The sequence below is a fragment of the Siphateles boraxobius genome, unplaced genomic scaffold, assembly GCF_051911475.1.
Source record: "Siphateles boraxobius isolate OS27281-9 unplaced genomic scaffold, OSU_SipBor_1 49, whole genome shotgun sequence".
Lineage (NCBI taxonomy): Eukaryota > Metazoa > Chordata > Actinopteri > Cypriniformes > Leuciscidae > Siphateles > Siphateles boraxobius.
This window is the reverse complement of record NW_027509130.1, coordinates 6,600,001-6,627,500: the sequence shown is the minus strand read 5'-3', so window position 1 is coordinate 6,627,500 and position 27,500 is coordinate 6,600,001. Positions and strand designations below refer to the sequence as shown.

Here is a 27,500-nt window from a genome sequence, read left to right as displayed (position 1 = left end):
TCACAGAGTGAACGAGTGAAAGTGTGTGTGTCAGATTCACAGAGTGAAGGAGTGAAAGTGTGTGTGTCAGATTCACAGAGTGAACGAGCGAAAGTGTGTGTGTCAGAAAGTGTGTGTTTCAGATTTACTGAGTGAACGAGTGAAACTGTGTGTGTCAGATTCACTGATCATCTCAGCATTCATGACTCTAATAATATATATATATATTCAGATCTGAAGGTATTAGTAGATATAATGCAGAATGATCTTTTCATTTGATTTCATAATAGTTTTTATTAGATACATGAAGGGTTTTTGAAGGTTATTAAATGACATCATTGCTGTTATTGATAATATATGTTTATATTAAACTCTCACAGTCACATGATGATTTGTTCAGTTCTTCTGCTTTTATTGTTGATTTTATTGTTTGTTGTAAATTGTGTCATTATAATTATTGAAAACTAAATCAAATAAGATCTTAATAAGTGAAAATGTTTCTCCTGTAGTTTTAGTTACAGAAATTGGAAAGAAAAGTGGACGGATAATTGAAATATTTGGCCTTGTGTCTGATATGATCATTGAAATTCTTCCTACTTTACAATTCATGATCCTGTTCTACACGTTTGCATCTGGAGCAGGAGGTGATTCATATTAATATTCATATTCATAACGATTTGAGTTCATCTGGGTTCATATTATTGATAGTTCAACACATTTGAACATTAGTGTCACTTTAAAACACTCATTATTCACTGATGTTCATTATGATTTATTGTAATCTTACATGTGTTGATGTCTTTAATATACAAGACATCAATAAACATTAATATAATTTCTCTCCTGTTTTTTAGGATTCATCATTATTGTCATTTTACCAGTGTTTATGATGATGACAAATGACAGATGGTTTGATAGATGCTATGTGAGGCTCGACTGTGAGTATTTGATGAATCTCTCTGTTTAACTGTATTAATATCTCAGTTATATTTCTGACCATCAGTGATGAGAGAAACACGTTACAGTGGATCTGAACTAATTCACTGAAACAAACTGATGTAACGTGTTTTATCTTAGATTCCTGTAATCAGTGACACTGAATCCTCTTACTTCATTACTTGTGTTACACACTATTCTGCCAGTTTTAAATTTGAATTTTGACAGTTGGAGTTTGAACAGTTTTGTCTCATTTGAACATGATGATCATCAGCTGATGTAAATCTATAGGATTTTTCAGAATTTTGATTGCCTTTTTTTTTTAAACCACGATGAGATCACACACACACATGCACACATGCACGCACGCACACACACACACACACAAGGAAGGGGATGTAATGAACCATGAGTACAAACAACACACACATCAGAAGAGTTTCAGAAGAGAGTTGTTGTTGTAATTGTGTTGTAAAAAATGACCCTCTGCAGTGCAGCTCTTTCAGCCGTTGAACCGTTTCCATACCAGACTATAATGCGATACGTTAATACGTTTTCTACCGTGCAATTCTGGCAGAGAGACGGGACTTCCTCAAATTTCTGAACAAGGGCAACAATGTTAACGGTCCACTTGAGGTCCTCACTGGTGAACTGGTATAGACGAATCCGGCGAAACTACCGGAAGTAAGCGTTGAAGTAAGCACATTGAGTGATGTGATGTGACACACTAGTTCACTTTCTGTTAATTTATTTAAGTGTAGACAAAGCTTTCATGCAGAATCTGGGTGCTTGCTGTGTGAAAAATCAATCGATAAACGCATATGGCAAAGGAATTTAAACTCGCTTCAGCGCGTATTTATGTGGGAGGCGCGTGCACGCGAAGGGGAGTACGATTTGTCTGGGAGTCGGAATTCGGTAGGCCTACAACACCTGTTTTAATACCAAAAAAACTCATGTTTTTTTTTTATACACTACGCTGAACGGTCGGTTAAGTAAGTGAGTGCCATTGACGGAAGCAGTGACCGGAAGTGGTCCAGCTCACCGCAGACAACCCAGAAATTCTATTTCCGTTGTTATGCAACTAGCCCATTCAACCAGGCCATGTAATAATCTACGAATAGCATCCTTATTATGTATCCTTCTGCTCCAGGTGTTTCAGTGCAGTATAGAGAGTATTTATTGCATCCTCTGCCGATCTATCTGACCTGTATGCATGTTGATGAGGGTCTAAAGTGGGAGGAAGTGCAGATTTAATGTGTCCCAGAATGAGTCTTTCAAAATGCTTAGATATGATAGGTGTAAGTGCTGTTGGCCTGTAGTCACTCAGGGAAGTGATGTTGGACTGCTTTGGCACTGGGATGATGATAGCAGTTTTCAGGCAGTCTGGTACGACAGTATGAGCAAGTGAGAGATTAAAAATGTCTGTGAAAACCCCTGCAAGCTAATGGACACAATCCCGGAGGATCCTGCCTGGGATCCCATCCGGTCCAGCAGCCTTCTTGGCATTCACAGTTTTTAAAACTGGCGTGAGCTCATGTGTTTGGAGGGTAAGCGTGCTGTCAGCATAGTTGCATTGTCCGGTCCTCTCTCAAATCGGGCAAAGAAGCAATTTAATTCCTCCGCCAACATGGCGCTGCATGCTGTCAGCGGTTCTCCCTGAAGTGGGTTATATGATGCACACCCTGCCACATGTGTGTCGTGTCCCTAAAAGTAAAGTGCTCCTCAATCTTCTCCTTGAATGCGGCTTTGGCTGATTTGATCCCTCTCTCTCGAGGTTGTGTCTGGAAGAACTGTACAGTTCTTTATTACCAGATCTGAAGCAGCATCACGGTCTCTCAGAAGAAGTTGGACGGCTTCTTATTTGTGTAGAATAAGTTGCATTTGTTGATTGTTACACTTTCCACGCAGCATCTGATATAAAAAAGCACAGTAGATGTGTATTCGTCTAGATCCTGAGTTGAAAACAGACTCAATCAGTGTTTAGAAAGCAGTCCTGCAGCCGTGAGGATGCTCCCCGTCCAGGTTTCAGACGTTTTACTAACAGTTTGCTGTCTCTTAATGATGGGGCCGTGTGCTGGAGTTAAAGAAAGTGACAGGTGAAGAAGAACTGAAACCTCTGTTGTGTTTTCAAGTGTTCAGCTCATAAATATTAATCTGTAAATGGATTTACTGTTTTTGAGTAACTTCACCATCACTGATGATCAGATCAATAATATCCAGGATTCATGAATCTGTCAATAACAGTCTTGATTTCTGACTCTCTGATGCTGTGAATCTCCAGGAGAAATGATTCATTTGATTCTTCAGAGGATTTGAATCATGATGATCAGAGTTCAGATGTTTCTCTGTTTTCTGATCATCTTCACATTGAGTGTTTATTCAGTTTAACCGGATCAGCTTTATTTCTCATTCATGAAAACATTCTCACACTCTCGTCTTTTTCAGGTTCGGATTCAGCCATAAGCACAGTGATGATAATCTTCACATTAGTGATGAATGCAGTGATGATCGGTGTTTACATAATGACACTGGAGAAAACAACAGGTATGATAATATTTTAATAATGTTTGGAATTACAACGCATCATTGATCAAGCAAAAATAAGTTTATTTTACAAAGTGTTTTCATGGTAAAGTTCATTAGCTTGTCATTATATGTTGGAGTCGTGACACAGAGGGTTGATCACATGATCAGGATAAATAAAGTTTGATCTCTCTCTCTCTCTATTTCTCTCTCTCTCTCCATCTCTCTCTCTCTATCGCTCTCTCCATTTCTCTCTCTCTCTCTCTCTCTCTCTCTCTCTCTCCATCTCTCTCTCTCTCTATTTCTCTCTCTTCATTTCTCTCTCTCTATTTCTCTCTCTCTCCATTTCTCTCTCTCTCTATTTCTCTCTCTCTCCATTTCTCTCTCTCTGTCCATTTCTCTCTCTCCATCTCTCTCTCTCTATTTCTCTCTCTCCATCTCTCTCTCTATTTCTCTCTCTCTCTCCATTTCTCTCTCTCTCTCTATTTCTCTCTCTCTCTCTCCATTTCTCTCTCTCTCTCTATCTCTCTCTCTCTCTCTCGTTTCCGGTGTGAGTGTGAGTGTGAGCGTGAGGAGCGTCGTGAGTGTGGAGCGTCGTGAGTTTTTTTTCTCTCTTTCTCTTTGTTTTTCTTTTCTTTTTTTCTTATTTATCATTTTATTTATTTATTTTTGGATTGGTTAAGTTTGTTTGTTTTTTGGGGTCGCGTGGGGTTTTTCCCCATGGCGGACTCACGAATTGGTGTTCTAAAGAATCTCACGCGGCGTCACAGTGTTAAAGTGGCGTCCGCGGTGAGTGTTGAAGATTGTTGTTTGGCAATGGGAGAAGTTGTTGGGCATGACAATATTTTGTCGGCGTCGAAAATGAATAGTGCTGTTGTGGTCTTTTTGAAGTCGGTTGAGAAGGCAAACGAATTAGTGGAAAAGGGAATTGTTATAAATAATCTCTTCACACCTGTTCTACCTCTTTCAACACCCTCAAAAAAAGTAACATTGTCTAATATTCCACCTTTTGTTTCTGATGATACTTTGGTTAAGATCTTGTCCCGTTATGGAAAGCTGGTTTCACCGATCAAGAAAATCCTCATTGGTACTGCTTCACCACTGTTAAAACATGTAGTTTTTTAGAAGATTTGCCTACATGATTTTGAAAGACAGCGAAGAACTGGACTTGACTTTTAGCATTAAGGTTGACACTTTTGATTATGTTTTCTATGCTACAACTGATAAGATGAAGTGCTTTAACTGTGGTGGGGTAGGCCATCTGATTCGGACTTGCCCCAAAAGGAATAAAGATCATTCAACGACTGATGTGCAAAGCATGATGGAGGCTATTCTAAATAGTGATGTTGAGGAAAGGGTTGAAGCAGGGCCTTCTAATGTGAAAAATGTGACTGTTGTAGAGAATAATGGGTTTTCTGAGGCTCAGAATGTAGTTTCTGATGATATCACTGGACCAGTAGTGTCTTTGCAGGAAGGTGAGTTGAATGCTACTGTGAGTGTAGGAGTCAGCGATGTCATTACTGAGTCAGTTTTGACAAAGGATAAAAGCAATGTGAAGTGTCAATCATTCGAACTGTGTGATGATGTTGATCTAGAATCAGATACAACTGGGTTTAAAATTCCAGGTAAAAGGAAAAGTTCAAGTGAATTTGAAAGTGTTAAAAAGAAAAAAACAAATGTAGTTGATGATGATGACCAAGAAGGGATGGAAAGTGGCAATGAGTCTTCGGATTCAAATTTCAGTTTTTCTCAAAGAGCTTCATCCAGTCGTGATTATGAGTCAGAAGACATTAAAATATTCCTCAAAGCAACGAAAAATAAGAGAGGAGTACGTGTCTGTGAATATTTTCCAGACATCAAACAATTTGTTGACAAAACAAAAATGTTTATGGCGGAAAGCTTATTTACAAACAAGGAAATCTATCGGTTAAAGAAAATTGTAAGAATTTTAAACCCTGATCTTGTAAATGATAATAGCTAAAAAGCCAAACGTCACACATGGGTTTCTAGTTTTGTTTTTATCAGCTTCCGCTTGTTTTTTATTTTCTTCTTTTCTTTTAAAAATGAATGAAATTAATATTGCTTCCTTGAATATTAATGGAGCAAGAGATATTAAGAAAAGAATGGGAATTTGTGCAACAAAATAAGTTAAATGTGGTGATGCTGCAAGAAACTCATAGTGATCTAAAAAATGCTTCTGATTGGGCTAGAGAGTGGGATGGTCTTTCGTTTTTAAGTCATAATACTTCACTTAGTGGTGGAATAGCCATTCTTTTTGCGAAGAATTTTAACCCACATTCTTTTCAAGTAGAAGAAATAGTAAAAGGTAGACTTTTAAAAGTAAGAGCAAACTATGACAAGAATGTTATTGATTTTATTTGTGTGTACTGTCCGGTTCCGCAATAGAGAGAATGGTGTTTTAAATATATTGTGTTCCAGTGGCGTAGACAGGGGAGGGGCCATGGGGGCACTGGCCCCTCCTGAAAACTGATTGGCCCCCCAGTGTGCCCCCACCCTTCTACTTGTCTGTCACTCAAAAATTCAAATCATAATCTTTCAGCTTGTAGTAGTAGAATAATTAATGATTCCGCGTCGCGATGCTTCTCAACGAGGACCAAGAATAGCGAGCTGTTTTCCAACGGAAAAAAGCCACACGGTAAGTTGATCTATTTTATACAGCTTATTTTTTTTCGATAAGCGAGTTGTTGCAATGCTAGAGTTTGGTACCGTCTTTCAGTGTTAGGACAGACCAGGCTCGATGTATTCTCTTAGAGCAGACCAAGATAATGCTAATCACTGTATATACCCGAATATAAGACGAGGTTTTTGTCCTAAAAATAGGCTGAAAAATGGGTGGTCGTCTTATATCAGGGTTCCTGCGGATCCTTAAAAAGTCTTAAATTAGATTTTTAAAATATAAGGCCATATAAAGTCTTATTTTTACTTATGAAAGGTCTTAAATTTTAGATGACACTTCGACTTAGACATATCTAAATGTTTTCCAAATTAAAAATATCTAATTAGCATAGTATTATTTTTTTTTATTCTATATTTGTGGAATTGCTTGTTCACGTGACAATTCGCATCACATTCGCGGCAGAATAACGTCTGTCTCCTGCACGCGAGAGGAGAGAAGAAGAAAGTTGGCAAATGTCAGTTCAGTCGTAAGTTCATTCTTTATGTGCGTAAGGGTGTGCGATGTGTATTGTCTATTATGATATTGTAATCATTGTTTTAACGATGTACGAGGCACTGTGAGCTGACATCGCGTTTGTCTCTCGTGCTTTCACTGCGTAATGTGTGCAGTTATAGGTATGTCCCCAAATTAGTTTTTGTCTTATATTTATATCATATTATGTTCTTATATTAGAATATCACATCAGTAAGAGTGCCGTTTTCCCTTGCACAACTGTAATACTGATTTTATACAATAGTTAAATTAAAAATAAATTAACATTGTGAGTTACTTTTTAGACACAATATTGTCAAAATTGTTTGTTTTCGCTTTATTTCACCGACTAGAATTTCAAAATGAAACCGTAGCAGAGTCTCAATGCAACAGACAGCGATGATTTCTTGCCTGAAATCCGCGTTTTGAACGAGTCATTTTAACGATTCAATGATCAATCACTTGCTTCTTTACCGAATGAATCAGCCGTTTGAACGAATCGGTTGAATGAATGACTCCCTCAACTCGCTTATTAAGACAGGGACTTAATAGGGTATCACTGTTTATTGCTGATTTTAAAGCTTACTGAACTTGAAATGATTTGGATATCTACAGTTCTACATAAATACACAACATAAGAATGGCCCCTCTGTAAGAATTGTGGCCCCTCTTGTGCCCCCCCCCCCCCCCCCCCCGTTGAAAAAATTCTAGAATCGCCCCTGTTCTGTTCTGTATTACAAAAATGTAATCAAGAAGACTTTTTGTTTTTGGGAGGTGATTTTAACTGCACTGAATCTAATCTAGACAGGAATCATTTAGAACCTCATATACCTTACCATATAAGGGCATGCAAAAACAGTATACTTGGACTCATGTGCGTGATAGAATTATTTCTATGGCAAGATTTGACCGATTTTACATTTTCAAACACCATTATAATATTATAAGGAATTGTCACATTGTACCTGTTAGTTTTTCTGACCATTGTATGGTAAAATGTTTAGTTTTTATAAACCTTTTAAAACCTCAAAGTGCGTATTGGCAATTCAACACTGCCTTATTAAGTTACACACATTTTAAAGAGTGTTTTAATTTTTTTGGGGAGGATTTTAAAACTAAGAAAGGTTTGTATAACTCTGTACAACAATGGTGGGATGTAGGAAAAGCCCAAATTAAGCAACTTTGTTTACAGTTTACCCGAAACATCACAACAGAGACTAATTTTAGAATGACTATCTTGGAGGCTGATATTTTAAAACTCCAAGAATTGGCAAGAGTCTACTGGTACAAGAGGTTTCTTAGATTTAATTTTAGATAAAAAAACACAATTGGCTGATCTACTTGGTTCCAGGACACAGTCAGGTCGAGATTTCAAAATATGAATCAAATGGATGCTTCAACTAAATTCTTTTTTAATTTAGAAAAAAAGAATGGTCAAAGTAGAACAAATCATGTTTTACGATCTGAATCTGGAATTCTTTTGAAAGATCCTTCGGATATTCGCCAGAGGGCAGTTGGTTTTTATGAGATTTTATATAAAAGTGAAGTTGCTGTAGAGCTAGAAAATGAGGGTAAGTTCTTCTTTGAAAACTTACCTCAGGTGCCTGAAAGCATAAACACTGGAATTTCTGGCCCTCTGAGTATGAGTGAGCTACAGAAGGCATTTCAAGGGATGGTGTCTGGAAAAACACCAGGAATCGATGGTATACCAGTGGACTTTTACAAGTCTTTTTGGTCAACAATAGGAGATGATCTCCTAGAAGTGTTGAATACCAGTCTGGCAAGGGGTAAACTGCCTCAAAGTTGCCAAAGAGCTGTGTTGACCCTCCTACCGAAAAAAGGAGATCTTGGAGACATAAAGTGTTGGCGTCCAGTTTCTTTGCTCTGCAGCGACTACAAGCTTTTATCGAAGGTCTTAGCTAACAGACTGGCTAATTTAATGGACAGTGTTATTCATCCTGATCAAACCTACTGTGTCCCAGGTAGATCAATATTTGACAACATTTCTTTTATTCGTGATCTTATTGAAGTCTCCAAGATGCTAAACCTAAATTGTGGTTTTATTTCGTTAGATCAAGAGAAAGCTTTTGATCGGATAGAACATTGTTTTTTATGGAAGGTTTTAAATGCATTTGGCTTTAGTGAGAGTTTTATTAACTACATTAAAGTCCTTTATAATGATGTGGAGAGTATTTTAAAGGTCAATGGTGGTTTATGTACTCCTTTTACAGTTTTTAGAGGCATAAGACAGGGTTGTGCATTATCTGGTTTGTTATATTCTTTAGCAATTGAGCCTTTGTTAAATCAGATAAGGTGTAAACTTCAAGGTGTAATTTTACCAGAATGTAGGAATAAATTCATAGTGTCGACATATGCAGATGATGTGACTGAGACGATTCGTTGCTATGATACAGATTATCCGCAGCACAGTTTACTTGTAACTGATTTCGTAGATAATTTGTTTCATACTAAAAAAAAAATGTTTCATCCATTTTGTTCGGTTAGCTCTGCTGGTTGATGTCGTTGTACAGAAAGAATGTTGTGACAGTTGGTCAGTGTGGTATTTGTCCCGCCCCTCCACACCTCTACTGTGATTGGACGGCTGTGTAAAAAGTGACAGTGATGAGCGCAGCGTTTTACCCAAAGTTGAACATTTTTCAACTCTCGCGACCAGTAAAAAACGCCGGGCGCTCAGTGCTTGAGCGTTAAATACACGCTCAGCGCCTCGCTATGCTCATGGCCTTTAAAAAACGCGGCGCTCCCATTGAAAACAATTAGAATTTTACGCCAGGTGCGTGAAAAAACGCTTTGGTGGACACACGGCCTCAGGCTTTGTTAAATTTGTTGAAAGCTTTTAAAAAAATATCTTCTGCTAATATAAACTGGGGAAAAAGTGAAGCTTTTTTAATAGGGGATTGGAAACATGATAAACCAAAACTTCCTATGGGCCTGGAGTGGGGAAAAATTGGTTTTAAATATTTAGGAGTTTTTATTGGAGATGAAGTAGTTACACAAAAAAATTGGGAGGGTATAATTGAGAAAGTTAAAGGTCGACTTGGGAAATGGAAATGGCTGATTCCAAAAATGTCATTTAGAGGGTGAGTTTTAATTGCTAATAATTTGGTGGCTTCTTCGCTGTGGCACAAGTTTGCTTGTCTAGATCCCCCGTTAACTTTGTTAACAAAACTACAGGCACTGCTCTTTTTGGGATAAGCTGCATTGGATCCCGCAAAGTGTCTTATTTCTGTCCAAAGAAGAAGGTGGTCAGGGACTGATACATCTACAAAGTAGAATAACTGCTTTTAGATTACAATTTGTGCAAAGACTTTTAACTGTTTCAGATGTTTTTAATTGGAATGCTGTAGCAAGATTGATTTTGAATAGGTTGGGTAAATTTAATTTGGGCAGGACAATTTTTTTGATGGATCCACTGAAATGAAGTTTTCCTACATTACCTGTTTTTTATAAGAATGTTTTTAAAGTGTGAAATCTTTTTACTTTTCAAAAAGTGGAGGACTCAAAATCTCTTTACTGGTTATTAGAAGAACCTTTAATCCATGGGAAGCGTTTGGACTTAACAAACAATTTTTTTTCCTTCCCGGACTAAACAAAACACTTATTGACAACAAAATAGTGACTCTTGGCCGTTTGCTGGAAGTAGCTGGACTTGATTTTAAAAACAAGGAAGCAACATCTCGACGTCTTGGAATCAATTCTACTCGTGTTATAGGTCAACTTCGTCAGAAATGGGAATCTGCTTTAAGTGATCAAGAGAGACTTTTGTTATTGGATTATAAAAACGAATTGTGTAATCCAGACTCAGAAGAGTGTTTCCCAGATTTGAGGTTTGCTCTTAAATTGGATGGGTGCTCTGGTTGTTATATTGAACAAGCTGATTCTTTTTAGTGTTGATTTTTTTTCCTGTGACAGAAAGCTTTTGTATAAATATTGTGTAATTGTTTTTAACAAGGTAAAGTTAAATAATAGGATAGATACACCTTGGCGTGGTTTTTTCAAGTTGAATGAAGACAAAAAAACAGAATGGAGAGTTTTTTACAAACCGCCATTGACCAAAAAGACAGGAGATCTACAATGGAGAATTGTTCATGGTGTTATTGCAGTCAATGCTTTTACTTCTGTTTTAAATCCTGAAAGCACTGTTAAGTGTCCTTTTTGTGATGACAGAGAAACTATTTTTCATGCTTTTTTAAACTGCTATAGACTCGAACCATTGTTTGCTGTTTTAAAAGATGTTTTTAAAAAATGCAATGAGGTATTCTCACAAGAGATTTTTATTTTAGGATGTAAATATGTCTTAAAGAAAAAGGTTGTGTGTCAACTGGCTTAATTTTGTGGTGGGACAAGCAAAATTGGCCATCTATTTGAGCAGGAGAAAAAAAAACTGAACAGGATGTAGTACTAGAGCCCGACCGATATATCGGCGGGCCGATATTATCGGCCGATTTTAGGCATTTTCCTAACTATCGGTATCGGCATTTATAATGGCCGATAAATGAATATTTTAAAAAATGCGGGTACGGTGATTCATGTAAGGGTGGCGCTGCCAATAAAGCACCTAAAAGCTGTCACAAGAACTGGCAAAAATAATGATTATGAATACAACAAATATAGCAAGGAGACATTTTAATTGTTTATTAATAAACAAGTGTTTTCAGTCAGTGTCAGCCAAAGATGAAGTTGACGATGCTGACTCGCGATCTTCAGTGAGCGCGCGCCAGAGAGAAATGCACATTTCATACGATTACATGAGTCTGTCTGTCTTTCTTTATGAATTGTTCTGTTTAAAAGTAGACATTTCAATATAGATATATTTCAATTCTCAGGTCTATACGCTGAGTTTCGGTTCATGAGACGAGCTCCAGTTCACCCGCAGGCGCCTCCGTGTCGAGATTATCTATCGTCTGCTAAATTTACTTCTTATAAATTAAATCCAGGCAAATGGCTGATGAAACATTGATTAAAATTAAGATACAATTAATACAAAACGAAATTCACTTTGAAACGAAAGGTTTTGTGCTTTCTGTTTGATGTCTATGTGAAAGTTTCAAAGCATTAGTGCCGCTTTCAGAGCGCTCACGTCCGTAGTGCTGAACTGTCGCGTCTGTAACATTGTTTTTTCCTCATAAATGCAAACACGAAAAATAAAATAAAATAAAATAAAATGAATATTTTATGTAGCCTGTGGAGACTGAGAGCCAACCCTTCTTCATCCGGTGGGTAGTAGCCTACTTGTGATTTGCGCAGTGTAATTCACAGAATTGATTTCTCTGCTACAAGCCTCTGTCACGTATTGTGTGAGCTTGTGACTATTGCAAGCGCGCAGCTGAGAAGTCCTGATTATATTGTCTGCTATATTTAGGCCTTCTTCTTATTTATTAAGGCAATTGGTTGATGAAAAATTGATTAAAATGCGTGGCGCGAGCGATCTCCGACAGTAAACTGATTCTGCTTTGTCTCGGGTAAACAGCTGTTGCGACGCGAGCAGTAACGGCCGCGTCCGGTGTAGACACAGTGTTAAAGCTCATTCTGCCTGATAACGCTACGTTACAACATCAAGCAATATTCCAAAAATGTATATAATTATAACACTTTATATAGGGCCATTTTGCATTAAGAGTAGCCTAGTTTCACGTTTAGTACATTTTGCTTACTAATTATTTAAAATAGTATAAAAGTACTGTACATATGTAATTAAAAACGTTTTCATTATGATATTATTCATTTTACTTTAGTAAAAAGATCTGAGTTCTTCCTCCACTGGTAGAGATTAGAGGAATTAAGAGTAAAAATAGAAGATAATAAGGTTTTGTCAGTGACACTTTTTATATATTTATTGATACAAGTTATGACTAAATTAAAAGACAAAGTCGTCGTTAGTGAAGATTATGCAACAGTATTTAGAATATAATATAATATAATATAACATGCAATGCAAACTAGTTTGGTTACAGCTCAGCTGTATAATTCTCATTCTATCATTCCCCCTGCCTCCATTACATATCTGTGTCACACAAGTGTTTGATTACCACATTTGAGTGATCATTGCAAAACGTGTTTATAAAATATATTTATTCTGTTTATAGCTACTGTGTAAAGTACCCATCAAAAGTTTGTACACACCAATAGGAAAGTGTCCAAACTTTTGACTGGTATACTGTACTATAATACACATAAATAATATTGCTACTGTATTATAATATACACATAAATAATATCGGCCGATATATCGGTATCAGGCTTTTTTTACTCCCTAATATCGGTATCGGCCCCCAAAAATCCATATCGGTCGGGCTCTAAGTAGTACAAAACATTGTTGTATTGTTTTTTAACTTGGAACAATCTAGAATCTTAATTGATTTTTATTATTATAAATGTATTGGTGATTTGCTTTCCTTTGAAAATATTTGGAGCTGTAATGATGCTCTATGTGCTATTTTTGAAGATGAATTAATTTTCACACTTAACTGATTTATATTAAGTTTTGTTTTTGCTGTGTTTTTATTTTATTTTGGAGGCTATATAATTGTAACAAGATGAATTTTTGTAAATAAAAGCTTTGTGAATTCTCAAAAAAATTCTCTCTCTCTCTCCATTTCTCTCTCTCCATTTCTCTCTATCTCTCTCTCTTTCTCTCTCTCCATCTCTCTCTCTCTCTCTCTCTCTTTCTCTCTCTCCATCTCTCTCTTCCTCCATTTTTCTCTCTCTCTCCATTTCTCTCTCTCTCTCTCTCTCTCTCTCTATTTCTGTGTGACATTTTTTCAGTGTCACACAGTTCATAGAATGATGGGATCAAGGCTTCAAATTTGGGCAGAAAAGTTTCTCTTATATCTGTGTATTTAGTACATATGAGCAGAAAGTGTTTCTCATCCTCTATGTGCTGTAGATCACAGTGTCTACAGATCCTCTGCTCTCTCTCTCTCCATGTTTGTCTGTCTTCCTCTCTCTATCTCTAGATCATGGTCACTTAATCTGTATTTGGAGAGGATTTGTCTTTCTTTAAAATGTTTAATAAATAGATAACTGGCCAATTTAGTGGTTCTATTGAGGGTTGTGTAACATTGGAGTTTATTCTGGAGGTCAAAATGAGCTTTTAGTGATTGATCATGAGTGTCTTTTAGATGTGTGTGTATTTCTTTAACAATAGTTTTGGGGCTGTAGTCAGCGGGGGGGTGTAGTCTGATGGAGGAGTTGAAGAGCGAGTGTGTGTAGAGGAGGAGGTTCTGCTCTCTCTCTCTCTATATTCTCTCTCTCTCTCTCTCGATGTATGCTGGGAGTTTGGGGAATGTGAGCGTCTCACGGGTGAGAGGAGCGTTTCTGGGGATAGTTTTCCATTACTTTTCTCGGTTTCTTTTTGCACACAAACATATATATATATATATATATTTCTTTTAGTTATAGGGTAATTTAGAATTTGAGGAAAAGGCGGAGGGTTGAGATTGAGGTTTCGTCTGTGTCGCTCCGCCATGGAGTCGATGTGTGTGACGCTAGTGTGACAGTCGAAGACGTTTGAATTGATTGATAAAAAATGCAATGATAAACATAATTGTAGAATATTTCAAATACAAAATAAAATACCACCTAGAGGAAAAATGTTGATAATATTAATTGGAAGACTGCTTGGTTAATCCCCTTTGAATATTGCATTAATATTAAAACCAAAGAAATACATTTTAAAATTTTGCATACCATTTATCCTGTTAAATCATTAATTGCAAGATACTCTGATATTGACGATTTATGTTCCTTTTGTAAAAGTGGGAAAGAGGTGTTGACGCATTTGTTTTTTTGAATGCAAAATTATCCAAAATTTCTGGAAGGAATTGGCAGAATTTATCTATAATTTAGTCAAAATTAAATATTATTTTACTTTAAAGGATATTATTGTGTATTATGAAAACAATGTTAACAAAGGTCTTGAATACATTGTTAATTTATTTATACTGTTGGCAAAATTTTATATCCATAAGCAAAAATATTTAAATTCATCCCCAATATTTAAGATGTTTAAATTAGAATTTGATTGCTTCATATTAGGGATGCACCGATCCGATACTCAGCATCGGTATCGGCTCCGATACTGCCATTTTTGCCGGATCGGGTATCGGTCAGACGAGGTCGATCCAAATCCGATATTGTGCGTCTACTATTCTGTGTTATAGTTAACCCACAAAAGGCACAAAAACATTATAAAGCACCATAAAGTTTTCGTGCACTATCTTATAAGTGTTCTGAAGCCATTATGTAGTATAATGTGAGATATAAATTAATATTTAAGTCATTAAATTCAAGATCACGTAAACTTTTTCCCTCTGCTGCGGCTGTCAGTCATTCTCCATTCAGCATCAAACAGCGCGTCACGTTCGGGTACGACAGTCAACATGATGAAACTCTCTCCAAGATGACTCAATGTCAATATTATTATACTTGATCTGTAGATAAAGGTCTATGGTTTCGCATAAAACAACTTTATATTGCTGGACTTTATTGCTGTAACTAAATCATGTTACTTTCTACCGTGTGTCTGTTAGATCACAACACTGGAGTCAGAGCACTATCATTGTTCTTCACGCGCACAGTAACTGATATTTAAAACTGTTAAAAGAAAAGGCTCAATAAACTATTGCATAGAGATAGATACTGTATAATACTCTACGCATCAATATGTATTTCCTTTGTGCTTTGAACTTTTCAATGCGGACTCGACGTGCTGCGCGCTGTGACTCCGTGTTGCTTCAAGCGCATCATTCTGCGCTCGGGATGCGCATAAGCGCTTTGTGCCGCACTGTAGCCTACTGCAGCCTTTTGCGCAATGAAGGATTATTAATAGCCTTTCTTGTTCTGTCCTATCTATCATATGTTGCTGCCTCATTAAACAGCTGTGCTATACATTTAAAACATGTCTCAAATTACATAGCCTAGGCTACTATAAAAAAATATCTTTTTGATTTTTGTTATCTTGTTTTTCATGAATGTATTTTACAACAATATAAAGAGCAATGTGTAACGTTTTACAAGATTTAGTGTTACACTTATTGTCTCTTATTTGTTCCCCACTAAATGTTTTTTTTTCCCACTAAATGTTCAGATTTTATACAATTATTGTGCACTCGTGATATTTCTAGACTAGATTTTACTGCTGAACTATCCACTAATCTAGTTTATTATAGCATTTTTGTCATATATTATGATCATATATTTTTTGGATTTGTTGTTTTTCTTTATAATGAAGTTGTCTGTATTAAGTAGATGGTGTTTAACTCACAGAAGAGTGATTATCAGTTCAACACACAGTTATTGAAATTCTACTTGATTTAAAAAAAAAAACTGCGCTGGTATCGGATTGGTATCGGTATCGGCCGATACTCAGAATTTTGGGATCGGATCGGATCGGTTTTGAAAAAGCGGTATCGTTGCATCCCTACTTCATATCTTCTCTGAAATTGTTAAAAAACAAAAAGTCATTAACGTTTAAAATATTTTGATATCATTTGTGGTTCCCCTTCTACCAATTAATGTGTCTCCTTGTTTTGTAATATTGTATGGTTACTTGATCTATCTGCAATAAAAAAAATAAAAAATAAAATGTAAAAAAAGTCGAAGACGTGCTCGTGGCGATTGGAGAACAAACAGGATTTGGAAACATTGTATCCGCTTCCAGAATGAACAAGGCTGTGGTTGTGTTTCTGAAGGATCAAAGTTTTGTGAGTAAACTCATCGTGAGCAGCAACATCATATATGATCTATGCGAACACTAATCATTTGAAATGCTTCACGTGTGGTAATATCTTGCTTTAAAAAATGTAATGCCCGCATAAGACACAAGCTGAAGACGATATCAGCAAAACAAATGAAAGTGAACCGGCGGTCGATGGTGAAGCAGAAACTGTGGATAAAAGTAAAAAAACAGAGACCGATAATGAAACCAACAAAGAACAGAGTGAATCGGGTATTCATGAACACAATGAATCTACTGAAGATATAGGCCAAAAGGAATCAGGTGAAAAGAAATCAGGAAAAAAATAAAAATTGTGATGGAGGGGAAAAAAAGAGGAATTTTGAAGAGGCACGGACAAGTGATGCCAAGAAATGTCATCTTGAAAGTTCGGATGATAAAGATGTAGACACTGTTGAGAATCGATTGGATAATATAGTACACCTCTGTCTCTCTCTCTGAAAGCACTGATGTGACTGAAGAGATGCTGGTGATGATTGTCTTTCTGAAATGTCAGATATTCCCTCCAATTATGATGAGGATCAGTTTTACACTGTAAAAGAGATTAATGATATCCTTGATAAAACCTTTGGGGAAAAAAGCAGAAGTAAAGGAATTTTTTCTTGATGTGAAAAAGTTTTTGGTTTCAGTGATCAAGATACAAAAGACTGTCGGTTATGAAGAGTTAAGTAGAAAAAAAGATTCAGATTGAAAAAAATGATAACGAATCTGAGAAAAGAAAAAGTTCCTAAATTCTTTATTTTTGAATATAGTTTATTTATGAAGTTAAGCACAAGTGGTGAACTATCTGTCCTTTTTTTGTCTTGTCCTCTCTTTTTTCCCTTTTTCTGTCCTCTTTTTTCATGGAGACCCTTAGAATAGGATGCATTAACCCCTTGAGCCGCAGGGATCCCTGGTGATCCCGAATTTTACATTAAAAAAAATTGTGCATTGTTTTTGAGCTGCTTTATCTCTCTATTAGTAATTGCTAGAGCAATTCTGAGTTTTTCACAGTAAACTGTCAAGTGTTAGCTTTTAAATGATACCTTGGTTTTGTGTATAGTCAGAAGGACTCCTTAGCAACAACCATTTTATTATGGGTATGTCATTTTGCACTCGATTGCCAAAAAGGGGGGCGACTGGTAAGGGGTTAAAGTAGCAGTGTGTAATTTTTAGCGGCATCTAGTGGTGAGATTTGCGAATTGCAAACAGCAAGTCACTCGCGGCCTAACCCTCGGTTTTCAAACTCGAATGAGAAGCTACGGTGGCCGACGTAAGACAAAAGATGTCGTCGTCTGAGTCAGCAGCAGAGAGTAGTAAGTCAAGCAATGAGGTTTCTGTAACGCTGTTTGTTCGCTGTCGGCTACGGTAGACACATGACGTCACAATATGTCGACCTTCATAGAAGGGGATTCCCGCGCCTATGTAGATATAAATGTCTCATTCTAAGGTAATAAAAACATTACGGCTCATTGAGTAAGGTCTTTATACACCACTGAAAACATAGTTATGGATCTTATATTGCATTTCTGTCAATAGATCCTAAGAACTATCACACATTGCACCTTTAATATCAACGGGTGAAGAGATGGCAGGAAAAGAGCATGTTTAAATGAATACATTCAAAATCAGAATATTAATGTTACATTTGTACAAGAGACGCATAGTGATGTGAAGAATGAAGTGCAATGGGAAATTGGGTGGAGAAGTGATTTGTATATGAGTCACGGTACAAATGTTAGTGGAGGAGCTCCCAAAACACTTGAACGCGCAATGCCAACCGCTCGGCTGGAGGACGCGTTTACCAGCGCGGAGCGGAGAGGAGCGCAGTGCGATTGAGTGACATCATGTCAAAATCACAGGTGATAAAATACCTTTTTGACTGCTCTTTCTCTGCCATAATCGTGAGACTTCGTGGCTTGCGGTCGGTACGTGCCTCTTCTCTTTCGAAATGAGCGAGTCAACCGAGTGCGCGCATGTGGGCAGCTCCTGTTGGTAGTCATAGCAACGAGGGAGAGTGACAGTCGCCCAGTCAATCAGAGCGCTCGGTCCGAATGTAATAATCAGCTGTGTTTATTGCAGCCCTGAGAGGACTACAGACACTCTGCTTTTATAAACTCCTTTTCAGAGTACTTACATCTCAGATATGTATTGGTATATAAAGAAAGTTTAAACAAATTTGGCAAAAAGTCTTTTAGAAAAAAATTACCTCCCCCACCTTTAATTAATATAACCAATGTGTCTGTTAATGAAATAGAAAGAGGAAGAATTTTGGCTGTTCAAGCAAGTAAAAATGGTTTTGTTTTTGTTTTTATTAACATTTACGCACCAAATACTGGAGCAGAGAGGATACAAATATTTTTAAAATTATATGATTTTTTAAAGCAAAATTGTGATAAATGTGTGGTTGGTCTTAGGGGGTGATTGGAACTGTACAGAAAATTTTCCTTTAGATAGAAATGGAGAAGAACCTCTTCCCTCTTCTGCCAAATTTCTACATGATGTTATTAGTAATTCTAATTTAGTGGATGTATGGAGACATCAACACCCTACAGTTAAACTGGGTAAAGTTTTCTCATGATCATATTAGTTCTGCCAGATTAGATAGATGTTACCTTAATAAGAGTAAAAGTAATAGAATTTTAAAGTCAACAATTTGTCCAAATGGGTTCTCCGATCACCATTTATGTATAATTAAAATAAATGTAAGGAAGTCACAAAGTCATAGCTATTATTGGCATTTCAATGTGAAATTGTTTCAAGATGTACTTTTTTGTGAAAAGTTGAATGAGTTTTGGATGGAGTGGAAAAAACAAAAAAGTAATTATGACGATATTGTTCAGTGGTGGGATATAGGAAAAGCACAAATCAGAATTTTTTGTCAAAATTATATAACACAAATGGTGGATCGAAAAACTGTTTTTGAACTAGAAAAAGAGATAAAGCAGATTGAAAGCGAGTTCATTGTTGGAGATGTTGTGAGTTGGGAAGCTGGAAGAAAAAAAAGCTTTAGCCACATTATTCCATGAGAAAGCAAAAGGGACTTTAATTACAGCTCGTTTCGCATTTTTCGCTTTGGAAAAAAAATGGATGCACCAAGTTCCTTCTTTTTTAATCTAGAAAAGAAAGAAAGAGGAAAAAATGATGCTGCATTTGAAAGATGCAAATAGAAATGTGATTTCAGATCCAAATGTAATGAGAAAAGGTAATGAGGTTTTTATATGGACTTATTTGGAGAAGGACAATGTGATATCGGATGCATTGAAGAGTTGCATAAAGACTTATTGAAACTTTCTGATGAACATAAACAACTTGACTCCGGCCTTCAGTTAAAAGAACTGTCTGAAGCTGTTAAAACACTTTCAGCTGGAAAAACTCCTGGTCTAGATGGACTTCCGGCTTCAGTTCTAGAAACATTTCTGGAACCTGCTGAAAGACGATTTTAATGAAGTTTTTAATTAATGTTATCATACTAGTTGTAAAAGAGCGGTTTTATCTCTATTACCCAAAAAAGGTGAAAAATTGGAGACCTGTGGCTGTTTTATGTACAGATTATAACATTTTGGTAAAGTGTCTTTCTAATAGAAACACTATTCACACGTGATAGTGTTTATTAATTTCTAAACCTTTTTTAGAATATATGTTCAATGAATATCAAACATATTGTATCCCTAATAGAAAATAATGGACAATCTGTTTCTGGTAAGAGACATAATAGATATTGCAAATTTGAATGATGAAAATGTTGGCATTCTCGCAATCGACCATGAAAAAGCATTTGACAGAGTTAGCCATTTTTATTTATTTAAAACGCTTGAAGCTTTTGGGGTTGGTCGGAGTTTCACTGCATGGATTAAATGTTGTACAATGATGCGTCTGTAATGTTGAAAGTGGACGGTGCGCTTAGTCGCCCTGTGCCAGTGTCGAGAGGAATTAGACAAGGATCCCGCTATCAGGGATGTTATTCAGTGGCCATTGAACCCCTACTTTGCAAGTTAAGGAAAACAGTACAAGGGATTTCGGTTGAAAGGCCTATTAAGTTTGTTGCATATGCTGATGTTACAATTGTAATTAAGAATGAGAAAGATGTGTCTGGTTTAATAGAAACAATGACAATTTATGAAAAAGCATCAACAGCTAGAGTGAACTGGGAAAACTGTGAAGGGTTTTATTGTGGACAAAATAAAAATCCACCAGTGCTCCCAGCAGGTGTTAAGTGGAGTAAAGAAGGATTTATTGTTTAGGGGTTTATTTTGGGACTGAAACATTTAAGATGAATAATTGTGAAGGAATGGTGGTGAAGATGTGTAGCCGGTTGTCTAAGTGGTCATGGTGTTATACCACAGTTATTATATAGGGAAGAGTTTTGGTGATCAGTAATCTTGCAGCTTCGCCACTGCGGCATAAAATTAACGTCTTGGACCCGCCAGATGACATCATTCATGAATTGCAAAAAAGATGAATGGACCGCATTGGACTAAAGTTGCCATTCTTTTCTTACCAGTAAATGAAGGATTAATAGACATTAAAAGCAGAATTAAAACCTTCAGGCTGCGAGCAGCGCAGAAGTTACTGTATTCAAACCGGTGCTGGACTGAGACCGCTAAAGCCCTGTTACACAAAGTCCATGTTTTTAAATATGATTTACATTTGTTTTTAAGTAATCTAACAGAAATGGACTTAAAAGACACTTCTGCTTTTTATAAAACAATGCTGAAAACATTGACTTCAAATTTTCGAGTGAAAAGGAGCTGGTCTGATTCTGGATAAACAAGGAACCTCTTTTTAATAATCTCTTACTTCAAGCAAAAGTGCTTCATTCAGAAAGTCTTCAGAAAACAATGGCAAGAGCGGGATGCACGAGGATAAAGGACTTAAAACATCACGACGAGTGGAAAAGTCCAGCGGAAATGAGTAATCTGACAGGAATCAAGTCCGCCAGATTTATGAAATATGTAATGGATGAGATTTTATCATCTTTACCTTCGGCTTATCATCAGAGATCAAGAGAAGAGAATCTGAACGGACGAGAAAAAGGACAATTTCCCTGATCTTATTGTTTCAGCTTTTGTGGAAGAAGAACCACAAGAGGAATCAATCCGCACTTTTAAGACTCTGGAGAGACTTGGTTTCAAAGAGGCTTCAAAGAAAAGTTTGTGTCTGACGTGTAAAAGTGGCTCATCAATCAGTTCTCACAGTGGACAGAAGTGCTGGGTCAAACTCTTCTCCTAGAAGAGTCACTGTAGAAATCTCCCATTGAAAAGCGAACTGCAGATCTACAATGGAGAATTAGACATTTTTTTCAAGAACCACTATAAAACTAAACCAATCTCTGTTTTTTATGTTTTAAATTATATGTTTATCTCTGTAAAGCTGCTTTGAAACAATCTACATTGTTAAAAGCGCTATATAAATGAGGATGACTTGACTTGACTTGACATCTTGACCCCACTGTAGAAAAGAAATGTCCTTTAGTGATGCAGAAGAATCAGTTGATCATGTTCTTACAGCGTTCTAGACTGAGAGGTGTTTTCCAGACATTAGAAAGCTGGATTGGAAAACTAGGCGAAGAGTTTAATGACTGTTTTTATTTATGGACTGAATTATAAGGCTTCTGAAAAGTGAAGAATTGGCATAATTCATTTTTTAATAGCGGAAACCAGAATGGCAATATGGGTAACAAGAAAAAAACATGATAGAAGTTTTAGTAGATCCAGAGAGAATGTGAAGAGTTTCTGTGACTTCAAGGATCAGAGCAGAGTTTGTTTGTTTGATGATCTTAAGTTCTATGGATCATGAGGAAAACCTAATTCTAAATTTTTTTAAATGGTGGTAGGTATTTTTTTATATGTTGTGTAGCAATACATGTAGGTAACTTTATTTCATGTTGTTTTTTTATTGAGTGTCTTGACATTTGATGTGATTATGTAAGAAGTTTTTGTTCGTGTGAAAAAAAAGACAATTTTTTTTAAACAATTTTTCCCCTTTTTTGTATAAATGAAGAGATTCAAACTCTCTCTCTCTCTCTCTCTCTCTCTCCCTCTCTCGCTCTCTCTCTCCCTCTCTCTCTCTCTCTCCCTCTCTCGCTCTCTCTCTCTCTCTCCCTCTCTCGCTCTCTCTCTCCCTCTCTCTCTCTCTCTCTCTCTCTCTCTCTCTCTCTCTCTCTCTCTCTCCTTCTATCTCTCACTCTCTCCCTCTCTCTCTCTCTCTCTCTCTCTCCCTCTCTCTCTCTCTCTCCCTCTATCTCTCACTCTCTCGCTCTCTCTCTCTCTCTCTCCCTCTATCTCTCACTCTCTCCCTCTCCCCCTCTCTCTCTCCCTCTCTCTCTCCCTCTCTCTCTCTCTCTCTCTCTCTCCCTCTCTCTCTCTCTCCCTCTCTCCCTCTCTCTCTCTCTCCCTCTCTCTCTCTCTCTCCCTCTCTCTCTCTCTCTCTCCCTCTCTCCCTCTCTCTCTCTCTCCCTCTCTCTCTCTCTCTCCCTCTCTCTCTCTCTCACTCTCTCTCTCTCTCTCTCTCTCTCTCTCTCTCTCTCTCTCTCTCTCTGGTGTATGCTGGGAATTGGGAAGGGAATGCATGGGAGGGTGATCTAGGTGAGAGGACCTTTTCAATTTTTCACTATTTCTTGCTTTTTTCTTGTATTCGATTATTTTAATTGAAAAAGGAAAAAAAGTTTTAATAAAAAAAAAAAAAAAAAAAAAAAACTGAGTTTGTTTTCCGCGAGAGTTGTCTCGTGTCGGAGGTAGGGATGGCGTCTCACACTCACGCGAGTGTGCAGGCGTCAGGCCTGTCGCTCCGGCATGGGATTAGGTGTGTGACCCAGGCAGGTGTGCCTGTAGAGGATGTGTTACTGGACGTGGCAGAGCGCGTGGGCCATGAGAATATCATTTCGGCGTCTCGGATGAACAAGGCCGTAGTGGTATTTTTGAAGGAAGAAAATCTGGTTCATGGTTTGATCGAGAGCGGGATATCGGTAAGTGGCACATTTGTTTCTGTTCAACCCTTAGTTTCAATCACGACGAAGGTGACGGTTTCCAACGTTCCGACTTTTATTCCCGATGCCGACATTGAGCGAGAGCTTTCTCGATTTGGGAAACTTGCCAGTGGAATTAGAACGGTTTCACTTGGTTGTAAGAATGCCGCTTTAAAGCATGTGTTGTCATTTAGGCGACAGGTGTATATGTTTCTAAAAGAACCGACGCTGAATATCTCTTTTCGATGTGTTTTTGAGGGCAAGTCGTACATGATGTACGCGAGCACGGGAGAAATGCGGTGTTTTGATTGCGGGAGTATTGGACATGTCAGGCTGTCTTGTCCTCATCGAGTTGAACTAGAGAATGAAGCAGGCCCTAGCAATACTTCAGATAAGAGGAATGAAAATGAAGTACAAAAGAGTAGTGTACCAAATGAAGCAGCAGTGGTGAATAATGAGGTTCAGAATGTGGATTCAAATTTGAAGGAAGGAATGATAGTAGAAGATCCATCCACTAATAATGAAAAAGATACAGAGGAAGCTTCTGGTAGTAAGACAAAACAGGGAAAAATGAAGAGAGTTAATGTTGTAACTGATGTGGCTGTTGAGAGAAGCACTGTGGTACAAGGGTCTGGACAGAGTGATACTGTGGTAAAGGGGCCTGAGCAGGGTGATACTGTGGAGAGTTCAGAGAATACAAGCCAGACGAATGATGACGTAAGCGGTTTGAAAGGTGATGTTTTGGAAAGAGGAAAGATAGTATCTTTGATTAAGAAGGTGCAATCAGAAATGGGTGATGAGGGAATGGATGATGATGGCAATGGTGGTGGTGGTGATGATGATGATGATGATGATGGTGGTGGGTTGTCTGATTTCTCAGACATGTCAGATGTTTCGCAAGTAAGCTGTGAGCAGGTTTATTCTCTAGATGAAATAAACAAATTCCTGGACGAAACCTTTGGAAAATCTGTTGATGTAAGTAATCATTTTTCTGATCTGAAGAGGTTTGAGACTTCTGTTCGTTATTGGCAGAGGAAGGTTGGAGAAGATGAACTCAGTCAGAGAAAGAGATTTCGTTTAAAAAAGTTTCTTGCAAAACTGAGAAGGGATAAAACCCCTATAAAACGTAAATTTAAATAATTGAATTAATGGTTTGCATATCACTCAGGATGGCTTTACTACACTCTTTATTTCTTTCTGTCTCTCTTTTCTTTCTCTTTATATTTTCTATGGAGATGATAAGGGTAGCCTCTTTAAATATTAACGGAGGGAGAGACAGGAGCAAGAGAGCAATGGTGGCAGAATTAATTAATATTAAGAATGTAAATGTTTCTTTTTTGCAAGAAACTCATACAGATTGTAATAATGAAGTAGAGTGGTGTAGATGGTGGGAGGGGGAGAGCGTCTTCAGTCACGGGTCAAACTTGAGTGCTGGAGTGGCTATTCTTTTTTCAAAAAATTTGAACTTGAGAATTTTGTCAACTGAAGAGATAGAAAAGGGTAGAGTTTTAATGGTTGCTGGGGAGATAAATGACTTAAAATTTATTTTCATAAATGTTTATGCTCCAAACAATGGCTCAGATCGTGTGGAAGTTTTTGGGAAGTTGCAGAGTGCATTAAGAAAATGTGATAATGATTCTTGCATAATAATGGGTGGGGATTGGAATTGCACTACAAATTTTCTGTTAGACAGGAACAGAGAGGAGTCTCATCCACCGTCTAGTAATGCTCTTCAGAATATTATTAATGAGTTTGACTTGATGGATGTGTGGAGGAACATGAATAAGAGAATTAGACAGTATACATGGGTTAAAATACTAGATTCTAATGTAACTGGAGCAAGATTAGATCGAATATATATAAGTAAAACAAGCATGAATAGAGTATCTAATGCTAACATTTTCCCTACCGGGTTTTCGGATCATCATATTGCAATCATAGATTTTAACATTATTACTTTAACACGCCCCAAGTTCTATTGGCATTTCAACACTAAGTTGCTGCAGGATAGGTCTTTTTGTGAAAAGTTTGGTGATTTTTGGAAATTGTGGAAGTTGAATAAAGGTAATTTTGAAAAAATAGCACAATGGTGGGAGGTGGGGAAAACACAGATAAAGGTTTTTTGTCAAAATTTTTCCTACAATACTACTGTGTGTGTTAAAAAGAAAATTGAGCAGTTGGAGAAGGAAATTATTGATATGGAAAATGTGATGGATGTAAATGTTTTGGGTGTATCTAATGATTTAAGGAATAAGAAACTTGAATTAAGATCCATCTTAGAGGAAAGAGCGAAGGGCGCTTTAATTCGAGCAAGAATTTCTTCTATCAAGGACATTGACTCTCCCACTTCTTATTTTTTTAATCTGGAGCGGAAAGTTGCACAGCAAAAGCGCATACTTCACCTGCGCAAGGAGAATGGAATCTTAACATCTAATCCGACAGAAATGAGGAAAATGGCTATGGATTTTTATGCTGACTTGTATGGACATACTGACTGTGATTCTGAGAACATGGCACAACTATTACAAGGACTTCCAAAGTTGCAACCTGGGGATAAGAAAAAGCTTGACACCATGATCAGCCTTAACGAGCTTTCAGATGCAGTTCAGCAGCTCTCCACAGGGCGTGCGCCAGGAATAGATGGTTTGCCTGCTGAATTTTACAAGACTTTTTGGACTGTTTTAGGTGAAGATTTTTATGAAGTTTGTTGTGAATGTTTTGAAAAGGGAATGTTACCATCTAGCTGTCAGAGGGCTGTGATCTCCCTTTTACCAAAAAATGGAGATCTGGGTTTTTTAAAAAATTGGCGCCCTGTTTCTTTGATGTGCTCGGACTATAAAATATTGGCAAAAGTTTTAGCCAATAGGTTAAAAAAATACTTGCACATTGTGGTCAAAGGAGAACAAACTTATTGTATTCCGGGTCGTACAATCATGGACAATCTGTTTTTAATAAGAGATGTTATTGATGTGTCTATTATTGAAAATTGCAATGTTGGATTTCTGTCTATTGATCAGGAGAAAGCTTTTGATCGGGTGGGTCATGAGTATATTTTTAAAGTCTTGGAGTCTTTTGGGTTCGGGAATTGTTTTATTTCATGGATCAAGTTATTGTATAAAGGGGCTTCAATAATGCTTAAGATGGGGAATGGTTTGACTTATCCATTGCCGGTGAAAAGAGGTATTCGACAAGGGTGTCCTCTCTCAGGCCAACTCTATAGTCTAGCAATTGAGCCCCTGTTATGCAAATTAAGAAATGGTTTAAAGGGTTTTGTAGTTCCAGGTGACCCTAGGGAGTCGAGATGCTTTGTGTCGGCTTATGCTGACGATGTAACTATTTTTGTTACTGAGCAAGAAGATATACAAATTTTATGTGAGAGTTTGGATGTTTATGAGAAAGCATCTACAGCTAAGGTCAATTGGGGGAAAAGTAATGGTTTTATTGTGGGCCAGTGGGGAAATGGTGGGCCACCTCCACTTCCTGGGGGATTGCATTGGGGAAGAGAAGGTATAAAAATTCTCGGAGTGTTTTTAGGAGTAGAAAACTATAGAAAAAAGAATTGGGAGGGTTTGCTGGAGAAGGTGTCTGCTAAGTTGTCTAAATGGAAATGGCTATTGCCAGAGCTATCCTATAGGGGTAGAGTTTTGGTTACAAATAACCTGGCCGCCTCCATGTTATGGCACAGACTCAACGTTTTAGAGCCACCAGATGACATTGTCAAAAGTATCCAGAGAAAGTTGGTGGAGTTCTTTTGGTCAGGACAGCATTGGATTCCTGCGTCAGCTCTATATCTTCCAACTCAAGAGGGGGGACAAGGTCTGATCGAAATAAGGAGCAGGATCAACACCTTTCGGTTGCAGGCAGCGCAGAGACTTTTGTATGAGGAGGACGTAGGGTGGACGGGTGTGGCATGCGCTCTGTTGAGAGGAACATCGAATCTGGGATACGACAAGCAGCTGTTTTTACTGCAAGTTAATGAGCTGGATTTGAATCATTTGACTTCATTTTACCAGTCCATGCTAAAGGTGTGGAACAGGACGTTTTCTGTGACCAGAGAGATTTTGCGACCCCAGGACTGGATTATGGGAGAACCCCTGTTTCATAACTCTTTGATACAAACAAACATTTTGTCCTCAAGCAGTGTGAGGAACTGTCTGGTCAGAGCGGGGTGTACGAAGATCGAACATCTAAGG

The 27,500-nt window shown here is 37.5% G+C and overlaps 2 protein-coding genes across 4 annotated transcripts in view; one reads left to right on the top strand and one right to left on the bottom strand.

Annotated features, from left to right (window-relative positions):
• The window catches only part of LOC143710998 (MIF4G domain-containing protein B), a 1,123,636-nt gene that overhangs the window by 658,121 nt on the left and 438,015 nt on the right, over positions 1 to 27,500 (bottom strand). The gene's annotated exons all lie outside the window — the stretch shown is intronic.
• LOC143710967 (uncharacterized) overlaps positions 1 to 27,500 on the top strand; it is a 96,059-nt gene that overhangs the window by 63,148 nt on the left and 5,411 nt on the right. For both annotated transcript variants that reach the window (XM_077202240.1, XM_077202239.1), the window contains exons 9-11: positions 489 to 623; positions 834 to 917; positions 3,361 to 3,459. In XM_077202240.1, the coding sequence (XP_077058355.1) occupies positions 489 to 623; positions 834 to 917; positions 3,361 to 3,459 (318 nt within the window). The remainder of the gene's footprint in view (positions 1 to 488; positions 624 to 833; positions 918 to 3,360; positions 3,460 to 27,500) is intronic.